Source organism: Panulirus ornatus, chromosome 58, assembly GCF_036320965.1.
Source record: "Panulirus ornatus isolate Po-2019 chromosome 58, ASM3632096v1, whole genome shotgun sequence".
NCBI lineage: Eukaryota > Metazoa > Arthropoda > Malacostraca > Decapoda > Palinuridae > Panulirus > Panulirus ornatus.
This window is the reverse complement of record NC_092281.1, coordinates 17572017-17595647: the sequence shown is the minus strand read 5'-3', so window position 1 is coordinate 17595647 and position 23631 is coordinate 17572017. Positions and strand designations below refer to the sequence as shown.

Below are 23631 nucleotides of genomic sequence, written 5' to 3'. Positions count from 1 at the left end.
GTTCAGTTTAAAAGATTTTCATATAAGTTTTTAGCATCAGTAAATTAGATTTTGGGATTTTTCTGAAAAGCAAGTCGCATATATTGCAGGATATTTGATGATATTTTTTTTCAGTTTTTGTCATGTACAGAGAACTTACTGAGTTAAGGTAAACTCTTGTAGCACATGTGATGAAATACTTTAATTAGGTTCTTATAAATTATTTGGTATTCATAAAATATTTCAATATTTACGTAATTGCCAGTTTAAAGACTTAGAAAAAGTAAGATATATCACAGTGGAATCTTAATGCTTGTCAATATTTAAAAAATTTTCTCCTTAGAGATGATGGTGCATGTACTATGCTCATACTGAATGTGTGAATATGCATATAATTCTCTCCTGTTTTTTGGTATGTGTCGGCGTGCATGTACATGCATGCACATGCATACATGATTATGTATGTGTGTGTAACTGCCTATTTGTACTGTGTGTGGGGGGGGGTTTTACACTTGTAGGGCCTCATGTCTTTAACTTTCTGTATCATACAACTTCCTAAATTTCTCTATCCTGTCTGTATTGATCATGTCTTTAGTGATTTACAAGTTGAACATCCCTAATCCAAAAATCCGAAATGCTCCCAAATCCTAAACTTTATGAGTGGCGACATGATGTTACATGTGGAAAATTCCGCACCTAAAAACATTTTTTCATTGTATTAATGGTATTTTATATTTTTGTACTGTTAAGTACTTATGTGTGAGTGAGAGTAAGAAAATGATTGGTTATCAGTATCACATAAATTCAGAGTCAGGTATGAAGATGATGCCAAACAACCACAGATTGTCCACATGGGCAGCTGAGGTTGTGAGACCTTAGCTTTCTGATGGTTCAGTGTTATACAAACTTTGTTTCATGCACAAAATTATTTAAGATATTGTATGAATTACCTTCAGGCTATGTGTATAAGTTGTATGTGAAACATAAATGAATTTTGTGTTTAAGACTTGGGTCCCATTCCCAAGATATCTCATTATGTATATGCGAATATTCCAAAATCCGAAAAAATCCAAAATTCAAAACATTTCGGGTCCCAGGCATTGTGGATAAGGGGTATTCAACCTGTACCTCACTTATACTACATATTTTTCAGCAAATGCTTTCTTAATTTCATGTTATATCCTCTGGTTGTTTTATCCCAGCTTCTCACAAAGAACTGTTCACTGTCCACATCATTGATTTGTTTTGAAAACTTAAAGGATGAGTTGAGGTCACCCTTCACTCTTCTCTCTTGCAAGATGGACAAATTTAAGGCATGTAGCCTTTAACTGTAACTCATTTGTCTTAATTCTGTTACTATTTTTGTTGCTTTCCTCTGGACCTTCTCTATTAGCTCTTCATGCTTTAGGTGCAATGACCAAACTTGAGAAGTTTATTCTTGTTTTAGCCTTAAGTATGATGTGAACAGCTTGCTGCGCAAGTCATTATCCTTTAACTTGAATGGTACTCTAATATTTACTAAGGGAAAGTTGGTCTCTTTAACTAATCAGTAAAGTCAGACTTTGGTGACAGGGACAATGCTGACTCCCAAGTCTTTCTCACTCACACATTCCTGAAGCTTATTTCCTCTTAAATGATAATCATATCAAGGTGTTCTTTTGCTGTGACCCATCCTTATTAATTTACATTTAATCAGGTTGAACTTCAACAGCTATTTATCACACCAGCCTTGGAGTCTATCAAGGTGTCCATGTAAGTCAGTGCAATTATGCACACTTTTTACTTCCATTCTTACCTGTGCATTATGTCCAAACAGATTTAGTTTGGAGTCAGTCCTTTCAGGCAAGTCATTTTCCTAGATAAGAAGACTTATAGTACTAGAACAAAACCCGGTGACCTCAACCTGATTTGAGAAGGGTCCTCTAACATTCATCCTTTCCTCCCTTCCACTCAGAAATTCTGTTCATTGAAGGAGACTTGCAGGTATTTCTGCCTGTTGATTCAGCTTCTTTATAAGCCATGCTGTACAGTGTCAAATGCTTTCTGACAGCGAGAGATGTACAGTCAATCCACCAAGTGTTTCCTTTTGTCTAAGACAGAGCTCACTTTTTCATAGAAATCCAAGAGGTTTGTTATACATGACCACCTTTCCTAAAAACCATGCTGTCTTTCTTTTAGGTAATTCCTCTTGAGTAGAAATTTTTTTAAGCTGAGATGGTACAGGCAACTGATTGTTCCAATCAGGAAAACCATGGAAGACTCTGTGGGGCCTGGTTATGGATAGGGGACTATGGTTTCTGTGCCTCACACTTGACAGCAAGAGAATGGAGGTGAAAGATTAAGGCCTTTCTTCATCTGTTGCATCCTCACTAATGTGAGAAATGATGAGCGAGTATCAAAGAAAGAAGGAATATGTACAGGATGGGCCAAAAGTCGCTGTGCACTTGCCATAGATAGTGTACATCTATTTGTTAATTAATGAACAGACTTTTCCGGGCTTTGTATCATGCAATCTTAAATATCTAATATGTTCTCTGTTACTACTGCCAGCCTGCTAGATGTAGGTGCATCCTCAACTAATTCAATCTCAGGGAAACTTGGCAGTTAACCACCGCACTGCTTTGTGATGTGATACGGGAGTGTTGGAGTATTTTTCAGTAAACTTCTGTTGCGCTTTATATGTATATATTTACTTGTGCTATGTAACACCTGTTCCACCAGAAACACTCGAACCTCAAGCGACAAAACCTTTTCCACATTAACTCCTGTTAGCATCCTAGCACTCATGCATTCAAAGAAACACTGAAGTGACATTGTGTGAGGAAGGAGGATGGGAGGAGAGGGAGGTCAATTACCATCGGTGTCAAAAGTCATATAGGCCATTTGTTGTAGCAATGATCTTAGAATGAGGCGGTTTTATCATTTGTAGTAAAGGTACATGACGACATTTAGGTTACCCAAGGCTGTTTTACTTCCACTATAAGGGAAATGTAGGTTCCCTTGGCTTTTTAATGAGACTGTACCCCAACTGATACAGCCTCACCATAGGTGACTTTTCACTCGCGGTGTAATTTCAAGCAGGCAGAGTCTGATATCCCCTTTATTTATGATTAGCTCAAGACAGTTTCTATGAAAAAGTCCTAGGGTTACCAAGGTCCTCTTTTTAAAGGCTCCAACAGCCCAGAGCTGCATACTTGAAGTAGCAGGGAAATGCAGATTCCTTTGGAGTGACAATTTTTTTTATGAAACTGTTCTCCCAAAGATAAAACCATGCCAAAGGTTACTTTTCACTTACCAATTGAACCTCTTTCAAGCAGAGCCCAGTAACACCCACTTACAGATGTATATCTATTTCTTCATACTTGATTGCCATTTCTTATGTTAGCATCATAGTAGTGCCAGGAACAGATGAAGAAAGAGGTGCAAGTATGCAGTCTGTTGTGGATGAGAGAGCTTGGGAAGTGAGTCATTTGTTGTTTGCTGATGATACAGCGCTGGTGGCTGATTCGGGTGAGAAACTGCAGAAGTTGGTGACTGAGTTTGGTAAAGTATGTGAAAGAAGAAAGCTGAGAGTAAATGTGAATAAGAGCAAGGCTATTATTAGGTACAGTAGGGTTGAGGGACAAATCATTTGGGAGGTAAGTTTGAATTGAGAAAAACTGGAGGGGGTGAAGTGTTTTAGATAATTGGGAGTGGATTTGGCAGCGGATGGAACCATGGAAGCGGAAGTGAATCATAGGGTGGGGCAGGGGGCAAAAGCTCAGGGAGCGTGGAAAAATGTGTGGAAGTTGAGAACGTTATCTTGAAAAGCAAAAAATGGGTATGTTTGAAGGAGTAGTGGTTCCAACAATGTTATATGGTTGCGAGGCGTGGGCTATAGATAGAGTTGTGCGGAGGAGGGGGGATGTGCTGGAAATGAGATGTTTGAGGACAATATGTGGTGTGAGGTGGTTTGATCGAGTAAGTAATGAAAGGATAAGAGAGATGTGTGGTAATAAAAAGAGTGTGGTTGAGAGAGCAGAAGAGGGTGTTTTGAAATGGTTTGGTCACATGGAGAGAATTAGTGAGGAAAGGTTGACAAAGAGGATATGTGTGTCAGAGGTGGATGGAACGAGAAGTGGGAGACCAAATTGGAGGTGGAAAGATGGAGTTAAAAAGATTTTGAGTGATCGGGGCCTGAACATGCAGGAGGGTGAAAGGCGTGCAAGGAATAGAGTGAATTAGAACGATGTGGTATACTGGGGTCGACGTGCTGTCAATGGATGGAACTAGGGCATGTGAAGTGTCTGGGGTAAACCATGGAAAGTTTTGTGGGGCCTTGGATGTGGAAAGGGAGCTGTGGTTTCTGTGCATTATACGTGACAGCTAGAGACTGAGTGTGAATGAATGTGCCTTTTGTTGTCTTTTCCTAGCGCTACCTCTCGCATATGCGGGGGGAGGGGGTGTCATTTCATGTGTGGCGGGGTGATGACGGGAATGAAGAAAGGCAGCAAATATGAATTATGTACTTGTGTATATATGTATATGTCTGTGTATGTATATGTATGTATATGTTGAAATGTATAGGTATGTATATGTATGTGTGTGGATGTGTATATATATACATGTGTATGTGGGTGGGTTGAGCCATTCTTTCATCTGTTTCCTTGCGCTGCCTCGCTAACGCGGGAGACAGCAACAAAGTATGATAAATAAAAATAAATAATATATATATATATATATATATATATATATATATATATATGTGTGTGTGTGTGTGTGTGTGTGTGTTATAGTTGTTCCAGAAGCTGTCAGTTAGAGGAAAGGACTTAAAACAGATAAGGAATCTGTTGTGAATATTGGGCAAGTTAGTGCAAAAGGAGCAATTTCAGCTGCTGTGAATTAGAGGAAATGACAAAAACACACACAATCTCTTTACTGTAGTTGACAGGGAGGTGTAGAAGGAGCAATGTCAGTAGCTGATCAGCAGACACTGTGTAAAATTTACTGTTTGTATCACCTGGGTGATATAAACAGAGGTATACAGGAAGTTAAGGGCGACTAGAAAAAATGATATGCAGTATTAGAAATGTACCAGTCAAGGAAGTCTGTGGCCTAGTTAATGAAAACTTTAAAAAAGTACATAGCGTACAAGACCAGTGCTCGTTTGCTAGAAGAGAGTCAGAGACATAGAGGTTAAGAGTTCACCATTGAAGGATCTAGCAGAAAATTGGTTTGCACCAGAATTAGAAAGATTAAAGCAAGAGGTTGACAGACTTAAATCACTGATTATTTATAGCTTGAAAGATAATGCACAAGATAAGGAAGATTGGGGAAAGAAAGAAGAGATGTTCATTAAAAGATTCTAGAGACTGTAGAATTGCCAGATGCAGTTTTGGTGACAAAGGAGAACAGTTGGTGGTGGTAATCAAGATGCAAGAGGTTGACCAATTATGGTTACATTTGACTTTGAGTCGATCTAGTCAGGATGTACTTAGGAAAGCTAAGAAAGTTACAGGCAAGATGGAATTTGGTGCAACATTCATGAAATGTGATAGATTAAAGGAAGATAGGGATAAAAGCAAAGAATACAGTCAGAAGACAAGAAAACAGGAGATGCCAAATGAAATGAGGGGACTGCAGAAATGTTTGTGTACTGTTAATGGGGGATTTCGATTATAATGTTACTCTGGGGAACTTTAGGTTCTTATGGTGTCATGGACCTCTTGGAGACAGGTTTTAAGAGTGTTTATAGGAATTTTTTTTTATACCAACATATACCAACATATGGTGAGAGTGACTGATGCACCATCATTCCTAGATATACTAACTATCCTGGATATCTAGAATATTATGTATGATACACTGAAAAAAGTGATCATGTAATGCTCAAGTTTGTCTTTGTGGTGAATGAGGACACTGGAAGAAAACTGCACAACATCAAGAATATCTTTGGTAAGAGATTGATAAGTGGAGTTCAGCAGCCAGAAACCTGGGTTTTATGGTGAAAGGTTTAGTAAAATTTACAGTGAAGGAGTTATAGTACATGGATACCTCTAGTCTTAGATACAGAGGGAATGTTACAAAAAATTAAGGAATAGTTAAATAAAGATGTCAAAAAGCAGGATGAGGGATTCAGAGGGAAAAATTGTTGATGATGCAGGGTTATGTGAGGAATTTCTTAACTTCAAAAGTGTTTTCTCAGTGGAAGACACTATTGCCCCCAACTTCAGTGAGATGGAATGGGGAGGAGGTTTTGGAAAACACTCAGTCGCCAAGAAAAAAAATTAACAGAATACTATGAAGTCTTAACCTCATAGAAGGTTCATGGTCTTGATGATTTTTCACCATATGTATTAAAAATGCATGCAGGTATGCCAGATAAACTTCTTGAAATACTGTTCAAGATGTTACTGGAGAGTGACACAGTGCCAGGGGAATGGAAAAAGGCAAATTTCATACCTGTCTCTAAGAAATGAGATCAGAAACAGGCACTGAACTGCAGACCTCTTACACTGACGAAAGTGGTTTGTAAAATTTTTGAAAAGATAATTAGAAGGCAAATATATGACTTCCTACAGGGAAGAAATCATTTATGTGAAAGGCAAGATGATTTTTGGGAAAGTCATGCATAACAATTTTTGTAGATTTATATTATGAGATAGTGAGCTCTGTCTTGAATGAAAGGGAAGGCTTGGTGGATTGTTTGTATCTGGATGTCAGAAAGCAATTGATAGTGCCACATAGGAAGCTAATTAAGAAGCTGGATCACCAGGCAGGAATCAATGGGGAGACTTCTTCAATGGATAGAAGATTATCTCAGTGGAAGGGTAAAAAGGACACGTCAGAAGAGCCTTCACTTGATGGGTCGAGCTGATCAGTGGAGTGCAGCAGGATTCCATTGTGGGACCAGTACTCTTCTTGATTTATGTAAATGACTTGCCTGAAGGTATGGACTCCAACCTGAATATAATTGCAGATGATGCAAAGGTCTTGAGGGAAAAGAAAAGCAAGGAGAATTGTATTAACATACAAGAGAACCTAAACATATTTCAAGGTTGGTCTGATACATGGTTGATATAATTCATCCTTAGCAATTATAAAGTAATGAGGATGAAACAAAGTGAAAGAAGGTCTCAACAATATTATTTCTAGCAGGAAGTGACCTTCAGGATTCTGTGTCTGTGAAAGATTTTGGATTAGACATCATTCCTAACCTGTCACCAGAGTCCTACAGAAGGGGAATAGTTAAGGAGGCAAACTGCATTCTGGCAAAGGTCAGAATAGCTTACAAGAACGTGGATGAAAATATATTTAGTGAGCTGTTCATGGCCTACATAAGGATAAACTAGAATGTGCTTCTCAAGTATGGCCACTGAACCAAAAGAAACACACTTAGCTAATAGAGAAGGTTCAAAAGAGGACAACAAAGATATTACCAGAATTAAGAAAACTAAGTTATAGGTAAAGGATAGAGGTTTTAAATTTGCCCATCTTGGAAGAGAGAAGAGGGAGGGGGATGTCATCACAGCCCTGAAGTGTTTAAAACAAATCAATGATGTGGACGGTGAACAGTTCTTAGTGAGATGTAGGGATGGAGCAACCAAAGACATACCATGAAATTAAGCAAGAAATTTGTTAAAAAAGATGTAAAGAAGTGTTTTTAATGTATAAGAGTGGTGGATGAATGGAATAAAATGACTGAAGACAATGCTGACAGCATACTTAATTTTAAGAAGTATTAAAGCAGAGAATGTTCAAGCAATGGGACCCCACAGGTGTAACACTCCCTCCACATACAGTACAAATAGGTAATTATACACACACACACACACACACTTATATACATATATATAGACATAGTCTAGCTGAGTACCAATTTATTGATCACATTTATACGGACATAGTCTAAGCCAAACACCAGTTTATTGATCAACCCTGAGAGGAGGATGAACAACTGAGTTGGATGGAGACTTAACTGCCACACCCATGATTTGAACTTGGATGGGGACATATGTGACTCATGGTCAACAGTATTAACTTTTGCACCAAAGAAGACCAAAAAGGCAATTTTGTCCGAATATGTGATGTGACTAGTACGCTGAATTTCCTTTCCCATATACTTAAAAGAATTTCTAATATATGCCAACATACTCATTGTTTCCTTCACACATCTCTTAAGATTGAGCTTTGTGGACAGATTGGGTTCTATGTCTTAATACCAAGCCCTTTTCTCACAAAGGTTCCTGGAGCTTATTTCCTGTTACATGATTACTCATATCAAGGCCATCTATATCCCATCATCATTAGTTTATGTTTGCTTAGGCTGAATAGCAAGTCATTTTCAGACTAACTTGGGAGTATGTCTAGGACCCCTTTTAGGTTTATGTAATCCTTATCATTCTGTACTTCCCTCTCATTCTCATCATACACAAACATATGCAGGTATGTGTCCAGTCCTTCTGGCAAATCATTTACATGAAGCAGAGCATTGGTCCCAGGACTGAACTCTGTAAGACACTACTGGTAACCTCAACTCATTTTGAGTAGGCTCCTCAGATGTGTCTTATTTTGCCTCTTCTGCTAACTTTTATGTCCATTGAAGTAGTTTCCCCTTGTTTCTGCTTAAGATCCAGCTTCTTGACTGACGTCCCATGTTGTACATTGTTAGACACTTTCTTGAAGTCCAGGAACACAAACCATCCATCTTTCTTCTTTGTTCAAAGCAGACCTAACTCTCGTGAAAGTCTGAGAGATTTGTTTCATGCCCTCCTTTCCATGTTTTCTCTCACTGATGTTATTTCTCTTTACAAATATTCTTCCATTAGCTTTCTGATTATCTGTGTGTGTGTGTGTGTGTGTGTGTTTGTGTGTATGTGTGTGTGTGTGTGTGTAAATACTTATTATACTGTATAGGAAGGAGTTTCTCACTCATGGGGCCCCATCTCTTGAACCTCTACTACTATACAACTTTTTAAACGTGTGCTGTTTGCATTTACTATTGCCTCATTCATTTTATTTCAGTCTGTATTGTATGAAATTACCTATACTGCACAAGGAAGGAGTTTTACACTTATGGGACCCCATCTCTTTAACATTCTTTGTCATACAGCTTTATTTATGTATACAGTTTTGTGTTAGTATGTGTGTGTGTGTGAGTGTGTGTATGTATATGTCATTGTGTGCCTTTATGTACGTGCATGCTTGTCCTTTTTTGTGTGTATGTGAGGTGTGTTATTTGTTAATGATTAATAAGTTAGAATTAAATTCAGCAGTAATTTTGATTTTTTTTAAAATAGTTGGTAGATAAACTGCTTCCAAAAACTGTACAATGAGATTATGAAAAGCAGAGTATATTCCCATCCTGGAATATTGGCATTATACATAAAGTCTTCCTGTTTGCATAACTGTGCATTTTATTGCCTTACTTTTTAGATATTATGTAGGATAAACAAATAATTATTCATTACACTGTGAAACTTAAACATTTACAAAAGTTTATGCTGAGTGATATCAGCTAATGTTAATAAGGATGAATCTTGAAAGCTATAATTTCCACCAGATGTTTTAAGATGATAATTTTGCTTATTGTGCATAGATATGTATTAACAAAATTTTTCTATAATTTTTTTCACTGGATAGTTTTGCATGATATTAAGATAGTTAAAATGATAAAAAGCTGTAGTCCATGCAGTTGGATTATTGGTAGTAAAAGTTTTGTATATACACACGTCTGACTTTCCATTCTTCATATCCACTGCATCTCTTACAAGGCAGTGGTTAATATTGCTTCCAACTTTTGCATGTACCCTTTATCTTAGGTGGAAGAAACGATCTGCAGTTGTTGACAAATATGCTCTCTAATTAAATCTTTTTCATAGATTTGTGTATATTCTGAATTACTAATTTTGATTTTTATTATTTGAGACTGCCATATTAGTTCCCATCAATGGTGGCGACCCAATAAGCCTGCTGTGTTAGCAGTATTGGCACAGTTATCTTATTGTTTAACCTCATGATTGTGGCTTCATGATGGCAGATTATGGAACTCTTCACATTTTAATGTCCTAAGTGTTTACCAGTCTTTTCTACTTTCTTTTTGTTCTCGTGAATGGTGAAGGGGAAGATGGTAAGACTTCATATTAGTGTCCAAAGGCTGTAGTATCACTGTAGAAAGTACTATGTGGCCTGTTACAGTAGTTAGTTTAAATTTGTCTTGTTCCATATTATCAATGTCCTGTATTTCATAAGAATTGATAATTGCTACTACAAAAGTTGACTTGGAGCTTTTAAATCCCATCAGTTTGTCTTTGTCAAAGTGTTGTCTTATGTGACAAAGTAGTTTATGTACAGGCCAGCATAGTCAAGGAGAAACTAGCTAGATGTACCTTAGTATTTGATAGTGGCAAGTTGGGTGGGACCTGCCCTACTGTGCCAGCACTGCTGTACACTGTGTGATGTACTGGTGATCATGTGCCTGGCCCTGGGCTTCAGCCCGGCCTACACCACCAACTCCTCCCCACACTTACTGCTGCACTCACTTCCCAAAGTAAAATTAAGCATTTATATCAAATTTCTTCACTTTCACAGGTGTAATTATTTGCACCAAAGATCTTAGATTTCAACAACAGTATTTTTAGTGTATTAGTAAACTAATATTGTTGGAAACATTTAGATGCTTAAAAATAGCACAGTAAACATCTGTTAAGCCAAGGAATTCCTCATTAGGAACTCATTATTGTAGTTGTATGTCTATCTTGTAGTTTGAAATGATTCAAAACTGAATACCTAATTACATTATTGTTTACTGTAATGCCTAGAACCTCACAAAATTTGAGCTCAGCAGTGATTATTCCACTCCTGCCGGCTGGTTCATATCAATCATTGGGATAAAGGTTTGTGTCAGTGCTATGCTCCTGAAGGCTGGTTGCTAGTGATTCTCTTTTGGAAGGTTTATTATTAAACAAACCAGCAAAGCTTCTTAATGATGAAACACTTGAAACTGTTTTCAGAAGTTTCTCTGCTTCTCACAAGACTTGTCTATCCCATTGACTGACCTATCCATTGTATTGGGCAGCTTGTGTAGGGGAGTAATTAAGGTGAATATATCAGGCCAGTTTTCATGACATACAGCCATTTCTTTTGGCCTGTAAAATATATATCTTTAAAATATGTCTCTTAAAAAGATCCATTGGAGTCATGTCCTGTTCTTTGACTACTTGTATCGTAAACAACAGCTATCTTTAGGTAGCAAGTTGATAAGGCTAATTTTATTGTAGATACAAAATTAGTCCATATTATACACCGCCTGAGATTGTTGTTTATGTTACAGCTAGATGCCATGTCTTGCCTGTATGGGGAATTTGACTATTTAGATTCTTGAGGTCATTGGGTGCTTGTATGGAATGACTGATGCATGCTGACTGGAAATGGCTGATTGTCAGGTTCTTACTTTTTCTTTGGACTTGTCCTTAGGGGGATGAAGCACAGTTATACCATTGCAGTTTTGGCCATAAATTATGAAGCTTCAGGTGATAAGTAAATGATTGGATGCTATTAATTAGGAAAAAAGATAAAACAAAAATCTGGGCAGATATGTGGGCCAGGAGTACTTTAAGACTAAAATGACTAGTCAGTGCTTGGAATTTAAGTAAAAGTTAATGCTTATCTCAAATGAGGCTTCAGAATGATGATCTTGGTCGTGCAGCACTATGGTCTCTATACCAGTAATATCTTGGGTTTATTGTTAATTTCATTCGTATTGTCTCCAGTATCTTTTTTATCTAGTATTTCCTTTTTCTTTCCATTTCCTGTGGCTTGCGTGCACATAAAATCCAACAAAATCCTGCTTATCTTCTTGGACCTTAATACTTGTTGATACTGTTGTGGCAAACATTGCAAGCAACAACAGTGCTAATTGTGCCGGGTAAGTCAAGCACCAGGCATGGAGCCAAGTAAGGAGATTGCATGCCTGTCTGAAGTGCTTTGATAACATTTTCTTTTTATTTTCATGCATGTTTGGTACATTCTTTTCACATTTTCTTTTCAGTGACTACTTTCCTTCATGACTGACTCCAATAGGTATTTTTATCCTAAAATAACAAAGAGGCTACCAGATTAATTGTCATTAGAATTGAGAGTTTGAATGCTAATCACATCAGCTAACCAGCAATGCAGGTCGTGCTATGTTCAGAGCTAAGTTTGTGCTTGAAGTTGTGTGGTTACAAATGATGCTTTTCAAATTTAGTGGTGTAGGTGAAATGGCTAGCTGTGAGTGGCTGAGCTGTTGAGAGTAACATCCATATGTAGGTCACTTATGGCTGGCAGTCCCAAAACCAAAAATTATTATTGAAGGTAACAATAATAGTAGAGCTAGAATATGCTTGTGTCTTTGCTTTGTGATTAAAAAGTCATGCATTTAGATGGACAATTTTGTGTCAAGAGCAAACTTAGTTATTGATTTCCTGTATGGCATTTCAGTGTAAGTGGAAAAACTAAATGTTTTATTCCTCTTGATGGAAGAAATGAGTAAGTTGTGTAAAAACCAATGCTGCCAAAGTCTTGCTAGGGAGTGGGATATACTAGAAGAGCCTTACACAGAAATTTCATAAAGACTCCTTTTCTCATGTACAACACCAAGAAAATGGGTCTTTGTTTTAGTGCTACATGAGGCTCTTGAGTAGCTGATCATAGTACTGGGAAACTTAGCCATAGATGAAACTGCACTCTAGGACCTATAAATTCTGCTGTTCTTGGCTTTATCTGATAGGTTCTTGATGACCTATCATTTATAGAGGAGATTTCTCTTATCTGGTTTGAATGTTCAGCTCTGATGAAAGAAATCTCCTCCAGTTGTGTCATTATTATCACTTAGATTGAATCTGTGGCATTGACTGATATGTAATGCCAGAATACTGTGTGGGACGTTCACCTGTATGTGTTGTCTTGCTAGGAATGTTGTCAGTATATGTTACATCGTTATGATGGTCTGACCATCACTTTATAACAGGTTAATGGAAAAAGATTGCAATAATCCAGTCATCTGGGATAATAATGTGAATTTAATTGTGTATTTAATTTACATTTCATTTGATAAGTTGTGCATATTGTAATATTGATGTAACTTTTTTTAATACTCAGTTTTCAGATGCCATTCTTTTGATATGAGGCTTTACTACCTCATGAGGGCTTGAACATATTTCAGGGTCAGAAATTTTACCTTCATTAGTTCTTGAAGTTTGAGCTTTAATTGGGTGGCAGTTCATTATGTTTGCTTGGGGAGTTACTGAAAAATGCAAAGGTATGTTTACTGTAATACTCATGTCTAACCCTACTGATCAACAGAAAAAGGAGCCATGCGGAAGGAGGTGATCCGAAACAAGATTCGTGCCATTGGCAAAATGGCTCGTGTATTCTCAGTTTTAAGGTGAGTAAAACATAGCATTGTTCGTGATTTGTTTTATTAGAGATATGTTAAAAAGATTAATGCTTAATGTCTTAGATTCGCCAAGATCTATAGAATATTACACGTTGTGTAGCTCACTGTAGGACTAGGGGTGTGCTGAGACGGTATTTTATTTTTTTCAACTGATCAAATGATGTCCAACAAAAGTCCAGGCATGGTTAGGAGCAGGGATTTCTTTGTTGCTGGTGACATACCAGTCACTCAAAGCATGTGGCTTTCAAAATAGTTGAGAAGGTAGAACTTTCAAACCAAGCAAAGATTGGTATGATATTAAGAACTTTTCTAATAGGAAACTGAAAACTGTTGATGAAAATGTTTCTTGTATACATAAGAAGCAATAGTGACTACTGCTGAGTCGTATGGTCACCAACAGAACAAGCAGAAGTAAATGAATTAGAATTCAGAAGCAATTCACTAACAAAAAGATTTCAGAAGCATTCCATGTGTAAAATCAAGGGGATGGAATACATGAATTACTGTAAGGGGCTAAAAGAATGGGAACTTTGTAGCCTAGAAAGAAAAGATGTGATAATTTGTGGATGGTAACAGATTGAAAGTGTGAAGGAATATATAATGAATCTGAAAATCTCTCAGTAAGGAAAGTACGGTTTTAAGTCTGCAGGAACACTGAAATATTTCAAAAATAAATCAAACAAAATTATATAAGAGCCCAGCAAAGAAGTTCCATGGCTATTTCGTGTACTACCAGGAGAAAAAAATGCAAGGAACAGCTACAGAAACATTCAAGAGGATACTTGACATGTGGTTGAAATCTCCTGGATGAACCCATGATTAATAAATGTTGAACAGGAAAGAAGAGTAATCTTGTTTGTTATGCAAGACATGCCATCATTTCAGTGGAACAAGTAGAATCATGTCTGAGGTTTTCTGTTTGGGGTACCACAAGTAAAAGAAGTGGCCTTAATACTCTTTTTTTTTTTTAATAATAATATTAGACATTGACAGTGAAGTGAAAGAAAGCATAGTAAGGTGGTTTGCTGATGACACCATAGTAAGGAAAATGATTGGATCAAAAGTTAATTAAAACGTAAAAAGACTTAGACATGACATACGAATGGGAAGCAGTGAACCCGATTGAATCTAACATAGATGAATTAGAGCAATAAGTTACAGAACAAGAAGCATGCATCAGTGACCCAGAATAAAGGTTCAACAGAGAAAGCTATAAAAAGTGATGAATATGTAAAAGATCTGGATGTAATCATTAATGAAATAGTAGAATTCATAGAGCACATTAAGCACCTCAAACCAAGAGATGAATGATATTATATTGATAACTTTCAGAAGAGACAGCGAACTGTTGATGAGAATGAAACAAAGTTGAATACTATTGTGTCATATGGTAGCTGATGGAGCATGTTACAGTGAATTCAGAGGCACTTCCTGAGCAAAATTGTAGGGATGTAACACATGAACTACCATGAAAGGCTGAAGAAACTGGAACCCTGTAGCCTAGAAAGAAGAAAAAGGTACCGATATGTGATGCATGGCAACTAATTGAAGGTGTTACGGAACATATATTGAACCTGAAAGCATCTCAACAAGGAAGATACATAGTCATTACATGTCCCAGAATATCATGGAACATACCAAAAATGTAACAGGGTGAATTATATGAATGCTGTGGAAGAAAGCTGGAAAAACTACTATTTTTTTTTATGTTAGCTTAGGTGGCACGGGCAGCTGAGGCCCTAATCAAGACCATCCCATTAACACTATATATATGTATATATGTATAGGTATATATACCCGAGCCTAAGCTAGGTATCCATTTTACTGGCTAACCCCTAGGTGTGGATTAACGGCTGGGTTGACTGTGGACTGAGCCAGAATCAGGATTCGAACCTATGTGCTCGACCCTGGGCAGCCTGTGAATGCTTCAGTCAGGAACACTAACCGCTACACCACAGGAGTCCATAAATTAATGTATTACCACAAGAAATAGGATACATGTAAGGAACAACTGCAGAAAAATTAAAAAAAATTTCACATGATGTTGAAATCAGTCACAAATGAACCAAGAATATACAGCTCTGTAAAAGCAAAGAGGAATAGTCTTATTAATGAAGCAGGACATACAGTAAGGGTTTCATACCAGCTCTGCCATCTTAGTAAAATTGCATTGTAGGTACTCATGGGTAGGTACCCAACATAAATGAACAAAGTAAAAAACAAGAGATTAGCTTATGGTTTCCAACTTGTCCTCAGCGCATTTTCTTCCACTCTGTTCAACATGTCACTTTTCCCCCAAAAAATTCATATAATCATCCAATTTTTATTCTTAAACGTATTTTGTTTGACATCGATTTGGCTTATTTCATTGCTGCTCTCATTTCTTTTACCTTCACTTAGTTTCCATCTTTTTAGCCGCCTCTTAGTGTAACCTTGTTGCTTCTTTCAGAGAGGAGAGTGAGAGTGTACTGCAGCTGAAGGGTTTGACCCCTACTGGTGCTTTACCGCTTGGAGCCTTGTCAGGAGGAAAAGCGTCACTGAAAAATGGTAAGTTTGGTGATAGAATTGCATAGTTAATGTAATAGATTTTCTGTGAGTCATTGCCAGTCAGTTAAAAATCAGGCATTTCTGATTGCAAAAATACTGTACTTCATATATACAGAAAAAGTGAGAAATTTGAGTAACATTACTATCAGTGCTAAATGCATTCAGGCACTGATTGGACTTGCAGATATTACAAAGCTTATCAAGATTACTGACATAATAATATTATGTACAGCATGAACTATTGATGCAGAACAACTGTTAAGAAATAGCTGTTCAAACCTGAAAATTTACATGAAAATTTTTAATGAAGAGCTTTGTGACAGGTTATAGTAGTTAAGCTGAATCTTAGGGAGGTTGAACATTTTGCATTTCAACCAGGTAGGCACCTTCATAGTGCAGGATATGTAAATATTGTTTGTATCATTGGGACCAGCCCCTTTAGATTGGGTATGTGATTTCTTTTTTTAGATATCATAGACTTGGTCATTGCAGGGTTAACATCTTCGTCAGTAAATTCTGGACTTCATGTACCTAATGGATGGAACAAAGTTCAAGAAAGATGATGTGTTTATGTGTGTGAGATGAGTGCAGGACTGGTGATTTTATTTGCATATGAAGTGATTGGTTCTCAGTGAATGTAGGTTTGCGGCAGGGGTGTGTGATGTCTCCATGGTTGTTTAATTTGTTTATGGATGGGGTTGTTAGGGAGGTAAATGCAAGAGTTTTGGAAAGAGGGGCAAGTATGAAGTCTGTTGGGGATGAGAGAGCTTGGGAAGTGAGTCAGTTGTTGTTCGCTGATGATACAGCGCTGGTGGCGGATTCATGTGAGAAACTGCAGAAGCTGGTGACGGAGTTTGGTAAAGTGTGTGGAAGAAGAAAGTTAAGAGTAAATGTCAATAAGAGCAAGGTTATTATGTACAGTAGGGTTGAGGGTCAAGTCAATTGGGAGGTGAGTTTGAATGGTGAAAAACTGGAGGAAGTGAAGTGTTTTAGATATCTGGGAGTGGATCTGTCAGCGGATGGAACCATGGAAGCGGAAGTGGATCATAGGGTGGGGGAGGGGGCGAAAATTTTGGGAGCCTTGAAAAATGTGTGGAAGTCGAGAACATTATCCCGGAAAGCAAAAATGGGTATGTTTGAAGGAATAGTAGTTCCAACAATGTTGTATAGTTGCGAGGCGTGGGCTATGGATAGAGTTGTGCGCAGGAGGATGGATGTGCTGGAAATGAGATGTTTGAGGACAATGTGTGGTGTGAGGTGGTTTGATCGAGTAAGTAACGTAAGGGTAAGAGAGATGTGTGGAAATAAAAAGAGCGTGGTTGAGAGAGCAGAAGAGGGTGTTTTGAAATGGTTTGGGCACATGGAGAGAATGAGTGAGGAAAGATTGACCAAGAGGATATATGTGTCGGAGGTGGAGGGAACGAGGAGAAGAGGGAGACCAAATTGGAGGTGGAAAGATGGAGTGAAAAGGATTTTGTGTGATCGGGGCCTGAACATGCAGGAGGGTGAAAGGAGGGCAAGGAATAGAGTGAATTGGAGCGATGTGGTATACAGGGGTTGACGTGCTGTCAGTGGATTGAATCAAGGCATGTGAAGCGTCTGGGGTGAACCATGGAAAGCTGTGTAGGTGTGTATATTTGCGTGTGTGGACGTGTGTATGTACATGTGTATGGGGGGGGTTGGGCCATTTCTTTCGTCTGTTTCCTTGCGCTACCTCGCAAACGCGGGAGACAGCGACAAAGTATAAAAAAAAAAAAAAAAAAAAAAAAAATGAAGTGAACGTAGGACAGTTAAAGAGTGCCATGGTTTCCCCACTTAGTGATGAGGTTTTGCTTTTGGCAATCTGTCAGTCATGTAATCCATTGCTATGAGAGTAGTTGAAACCCTTGTTACAATTGGGCTGAGTTTGTAAGCAAAGAAATTTATACACTGAGGATTATCAAATAGGTGAGATAGTGTTTGTTCATTGAAATTATATGTTGATGAGAATTATGTAAATGAAAACAATGTGATTAATGGGTGCATAGGTTCCAAAGCAAATCATAAAGTCAGTAAACTAAGGTAAATAATGAAGTAACATAACTTCTGCTCTGAACAATCCATGCCCAAACACTGTCCCCACTATCCAATACTTTTCTATAAATTCATTGGGTGAAAGTCATTAGTTAAAGAATAGTTATTCAGGTTAAGGGACTTGGGAGTGAAAAACTCTCTAGAATGAGGAGGAATAATGTGCAGTGGAATGATAGGTAAAAAAGTTATCACAGTGGGGTTAACTGCTGCCCCAACATTAGCAAGGTGGGATAGGGATGTCTTAGAAGGTATAGAAATTGATGAAAGTAATGTAATCAGGTCAATAAAATAACTTGACAAATATAAAGCTCATGGTCTGGATGAAGTATCTTAATATTTAATGAAGGAATATCCAGAGGCACTTCATAGGTACTTCAAAATTTTTTTCATTTGGTCACTGGAGGAAGTTGTAGTTCCAGAGATGTAGGAGGGGGCAGATGTTGTGTGTAAGAAAGGTGATGAGATGATCTCACATATTTACTGGCCAATCTTTTTTAGAATCTCACTGAACTACTGGCCAGTCTTTATAAATAAGTGAGGTCTGTAAAACACTGGAAAAGAGAATAAGAAAGCAAATGGATGGCTATATGCAAAGGAGAGGGTACATAACTGGGAGACCACATGGATCCAGGGAAAGATGGTATGCATTACAAATCTCTTATAGGACATGGTGACCTATGTTGTAAGTCAAAGGGATGGCTGGTTAGACTGTATTTATGGGCTGCTGGAAAGCTTATGACAACTTTCCTCAGATCTTGATGAAGAAGCTAGATTTACAGGAAGAAATAAAAATGTAAACTCAGTGGATTGAAGACCACTGTAGTGCAAAGAATGCAAGTTAGAGGAGCATTCTCAGAGTTGGCTAGGGTCATTAGTGGATTGCTGTAGGGCTTGTTTTTGGGCCCACTGTTCTTGGTGCATGTATGTGACTTACAAAAAGACTGAACTCTTACCTGACTATGTTTGCAGACAGTACCACTGTCATGAAAGTAAAGAATAATGATGATTATATCATTTTGTATGGGGACCTCGACAAACTCAGAAGGTGGCCTGATGAATGGTTGATGAAATTTAATCTGGGTAAGTACTAGGTAAGGGGGGGTAAGACCATGAAAAGTATTGATGTGATTATTATTGAGTTGGAAATAATTTGCAGGAATCTATGTTAGAGAGACTTAGTAGTTGACATTGTGGCTAAATTGTCACCAGAGCCCCATATCATGAGAATTATGAAAGTGGAAAATTGCTTGCTGGCAGATATTCAGTTGAAGTGCATATGAGTATATGGACAAGAAAATGTTTGGTAACATACTAGACCAAAACTGGGTTTTGCCTCTCAGCTGGTCACTGCACTCGAAGAAGCACAAAGATCTAATTGAGAGAATCCAGGAAAAAAAAAGCATTTGCAACGGTATATGAATTGAGAGTTCAGCTTCAGAGAGATGCTGAGAGTTACAGATTTGTCCACAGGTTACCTAAAGACAAGAAGCTTGTTAAGAAGAATGTAAAGTTTAGTTTCAGTGTAGGGGTGGTGGTTGGTTGGAAAAGACTGATCGCTAAAACTGTGATTGTGGGTAATCTACAGATGTTTAGAAGGCTTCTTATTGTTTTAGAAAGTTCAAGAGATGTGGTCCACCTTGAACTATCTTCTGGTGCTGTATGAATAGGTGATTAATTAGAGTCACACACACACCTTACATTCATGCCCCAAGACCTTTGTGGTGCTTCTGAGGCACCATGTTTACTTGGCTGGACCACAAGTCAAGAAGCATGGTGATGTGTGTTTGTCTTTATGGGATGAGTAAAGGATATTTGAGGAGTAGGTTTTCAGTATCTTCTGTGTGAAAGTTGCATCTTGTGCATGATGGTTATGTGATATGTTCATTCATTGTTTTTAATGTAAGAGAGAAGTGACATGTAGAACACAGATGTGAAACTGTGATTCCTACATATCTGGAAAATATAATTTCAGATGGGTGTAAGCCTGGTGGAGTCGAGTTTAAGATTGGGTTAGGATGATACAGTTGTTTAGTGCTTATCGAGTAATTACTTTGAGAATTTTAAAGATTAACTCTTTGACAAAATGATAATGATGCTTTCAGCATGCAAAACAGTTACATGATTGAACTAGTGATAAATACATTGTTATAGCATTTGAAAATTGTCAAAAACTCCATTTATTCACCTTTTCTTTTTTGTGATAGTTTGTGATATGCGAGAAGTTTACCTCTCTTTTTGAGTAATATATGTGTGTGTAGTGGCTTGGAGGTTGCCCAAGAAGTATTACAAAGTATCCTGTGTCCTATGCCAAGTTTGACAAATATATTGTCACGGGCTTTGAAGGTTCACAGTAAATCCATTCAATCATCAGTTGTGTTTAGTAAGCATAGTGTTATTGATTTTATTACCATCATTGTATGCTGAAGATACAGGATACATCTGACATTAACATCATAGATTAGTTTGCAAACATTTATGGATGAGTGAGTGACACTGGTAGCTACCTGGTTTGCCTTGGTTATGGGTTTAGGAAACCACGCTGGTTAGCTAAAGTCTTGATTAATATTGTTTTAGGTATCTGAAATGTATTTTTATTGCAGGTGAAGAATTCTTTATTTCCAAAGACTAAACAATAAAGAATTATCTTTATGTTTTTATATATGTTGTCAGTAATGCAGTGCAATATTGTGGGTAACTTTACTTTTGTAATTGAACGAATCTTTATTGATTCAGAATTGAGAACATTGATAAAAAATACCCACAGCAATGGCGGGCTTCTCACCCAACCACAAGATAACATCCTTTGCGGAGGCTAAGGGTCTAGATGCGATGAATGAGCGGATGCCTCCAAGGAAGGATGCCCCTGCTATTACCCAGCCTGTTGTCTCCTCCCCTGCCTCAGTAGATGAAGCAGACAAGTCCAACTCCTCCAACACAGCACCCAACACCCACTTGTGAAACCCAAAGCCTCAGGTAACCATAGCTATTTAGAGTATTATGGTATCTTTTAAGATGCTGCCAGAGTTCAGGTATAGTTTAGTTCATAGTTGAAAGTCTTTAGTCTCAGTGGTAAAATTTTTTTTAGCAGTTCTGTTAGCACCAGCATGAACATGAGTGTGAAGGCAACTACATAATGTTTTAAGAATTAACTTTTCAGACTATCATTGATACTAAATGTTCTAAAATGCAGAAAATTAGAATATTTTTTCTACACATTCTCAGTATTATATGAAAGTACAGACCTAATATCTCAGAGTTACACTAAATGTATTACTGGCACTAGAAAAATTACATCTACAGTTTGTATAGAATGGGGAACAATATCACTCAGCTTATTGCCTTTTAGTCAATGGTCAAAAAAAAAAATTTCAGATATTAGTTTATGGGTGGAATAGTATAACTTGTTCTATTCAGTAGATAAAGCGCTGTCATTTATTATACATGGAAACTGCAAGAAGCAAAAACATATGCCTGTACATTACCTTTGGGGTCAGCTGTAAATAAAACAGTTGCATTGTTTTTCTACACAGTGGTAAGATAACATTGCTTAAGTTTGCACTGAAGTAATTGTGATTATAGGTCAAGTGAATTTAAAAACCTGCTCATCATTAATTTTTATTAGTTATTTATAATATACTTTAGTTCACCTTCTTGCCCCAGGTTTCCCTTTCTCTGGGGCTTCTGCAGTGCTCAAGAAGTTATGGAAAGAGTTTTTGGTGAAGAGAGATTGAAAACGTTGTGCAAGTTGTTGAAAACGTTGTGCAAGTTGAAGTGCAGCTGGATTGAATAGGAAGTGAATTTCTTTAAAAATAAGGTGAAGAGAGATTGGTGAAAATGGTGTGCAAGTTGAAGTGCAGCTGCAGTGGATAGGAATTGAATTTCTTTATAAATCGGGGTGACTTTGATATTGATTGGTTAGTTGGAATTTTCAGTGTATGTATGGCTCATAGGTGCCTAAGGATTGGTAGAATGCCATATAGTGCCAGTGTATAAAGGCAAGGGGGACAAAAGTGAATGTTCCAGTTACAGAGGTAAAAGTTTGTTGAGTGACGATTGAGAGGGTGATGGCATGCCCAGAGTTTCAGATTGGGGAGGAATAATGTGGCTTCAGGAGTGATAGAGCACATGTGGATCAGATGCTTGCTTTGAAGAGTGATGTAAAAAATTCTAAAACTTGTATGTGGTGCTAATGAATCAGGAGAAAGCATATGATTGAATTGATGATATGCTCTGGAAGGTGTTGCAAACATATGATTTAGGGGAAGGCTGCTTGGAGTGAAGAATTTTTATCAAAGGAGAAAGGCATATGTGCAAATAGGAAGAGATGAGGGTGAAATGTTTCATGTGAAGGTGGATCTTTAGCAGGGAGGTGTAATTTCATTAAGGCTGTTTTATATGCTTATGGTCGGGGTGGTGAGTTAGAGGGAATACACAGGTCTTCAAGAGAGGAGCAGGTATACATTCTGTTAAGGAGGGCTGTGAGGTCAGTTGTTTTTGCTGATGACACCATGCTTGTGGCAATTTCCAATGAAAAACAGCAGAAACTGGTGTTGTTTGGGAAAGTGTGTGAAAGTAGAAAGTTGAAAGTTAATGTGAATTAAAGCAGTGCTATTAGATTTACCAGTGAAGAGAGACAAACGATTTGGAGCGTGAGCCTGAACGGAGAAAACTTGGAGGAAGTGGATTTTTTTTATATAAATCTTGGAGTATGTATGGCAGGAAATGGAATAATGGGAGCTGAAGGGAGCCACAGAATGGTTTAGTGGGTAAATGTCCTTGGCTTATTGAAAAATATTGACGAAAAGAGGCCATCATTTTTCAGGGAAAAGAAAAAGAAGGGTACATTTGATGATATAGTAGTCCTGCCAGTGCTTTATGTATGTGAAGGGGTGTGCCTCAGACAAAAATATGATGAAAGGGGTGGATGTGATGTATTTAAAATAAGGATGTGGTATGAGGAGGTTTGATTGAATGAGAAATGATAGGGCAAGAGAGAGGTGTGGTGGTATGAGGAGTATGTATGAGAGAGCTAATGGGTGTGTGCTGAAATGGTTTGGACTTTGGTGAAGAGATGATTATAGATGGTAAACAGAGATCCCTTGCCTACCTTAAGTTTGCTAGTTTGGAGTACATAAGCATAGAATAATATTTAACATTCTTATAAACATGGCATCAACTTGTGTCTCCATGGTTTTCCATAGTATTACCAAAATTTTATCTATGCTTGGGGCCAGCGTCATATGGCCTCAGGCTAAAGACCCTAGCTAGGCAGACCATCATTTCAAGGGAGAGGTAGGAGTGTTATAACTTGTTACTGTTGCTAGGGCAAGCATGTATGTGTCATACCTGCCTGGCTGTTCATGGGAGTATGGAGGCATGGCATCTGTAGGGACTTACTACCATCCAATTATTACTTTACAATTTTGTCCATCTTTATTTTTGTAATTTCATAGAATTATCATGTTTTTTTAAGTAAAATGTGCTTATTTTCAACCATGAATTGTACTTTATAGGACTTGAGGTATGTATCGTAAGGGTCACTCCCTCAAACCACCCTATTTCCCATGTGCCCTAAACCTTCCCAATGTCAGGATTTCCCAGGAACATAACTCCAG

At 37.7% G+C, this 23631-nt stretch overlaps 1 protein-coding gene and 1 long non-coding RNA gene across 5 annotated transcripts in view; one reads left to right on the top strand and one right to left on the bottom strand.

The window, feature by feature from the left end:
- LOC139766591 (serine/threonine-protein phosphatase 2B catalytic subunit 2-like) overlaps window positions 1–23631 on the top strand; it is a 401759-nt gene that overhangs the window by 366280 nt on the left and 11848 nt on the right. For 2 of the 4 annotated variants that reach the window (XM_071695444.1, XM_071695443.1), the window contains exons 12-15: window positions 11861–11884; window positions 13303–13384; window positions 15846–15943; window positions 20781–20989. In XM_071695444.1, the coding sequence (XP_071551545.1) occupies window positions 11861–11884; window positions 13303–13384; window positions 15846–15943; window positions 20781–20974 (398 nt within the window). In that variant the 3' untranslated portion in view covers window positions 20975–20989. The remainder of the gene's footprint in view (window positions 1–11860; window positions 11885–13302; window positions 13385–15845; window positions 15944–20780; window positions 20990–23631) is intronic. The other 2 variants (XM_071695445.1, XM_071695446.1) reach the window with 2 other exon arrangements.
- LOC139766592 (uncharacterized) overlaps window positions 13402–23631 on the bottom strand; it is a 51959-nt gene continuing 41729 nt past the window's right edge. The window contains exon 3 of the long non-coding RNA XR_011716928.1: window positions 13402–15933. This is a non-coding gene — a long non-coding RNA (uncharacterized lncRNA). The remainder of the gene's footprint in view (window positions 15934–23631) is intronic.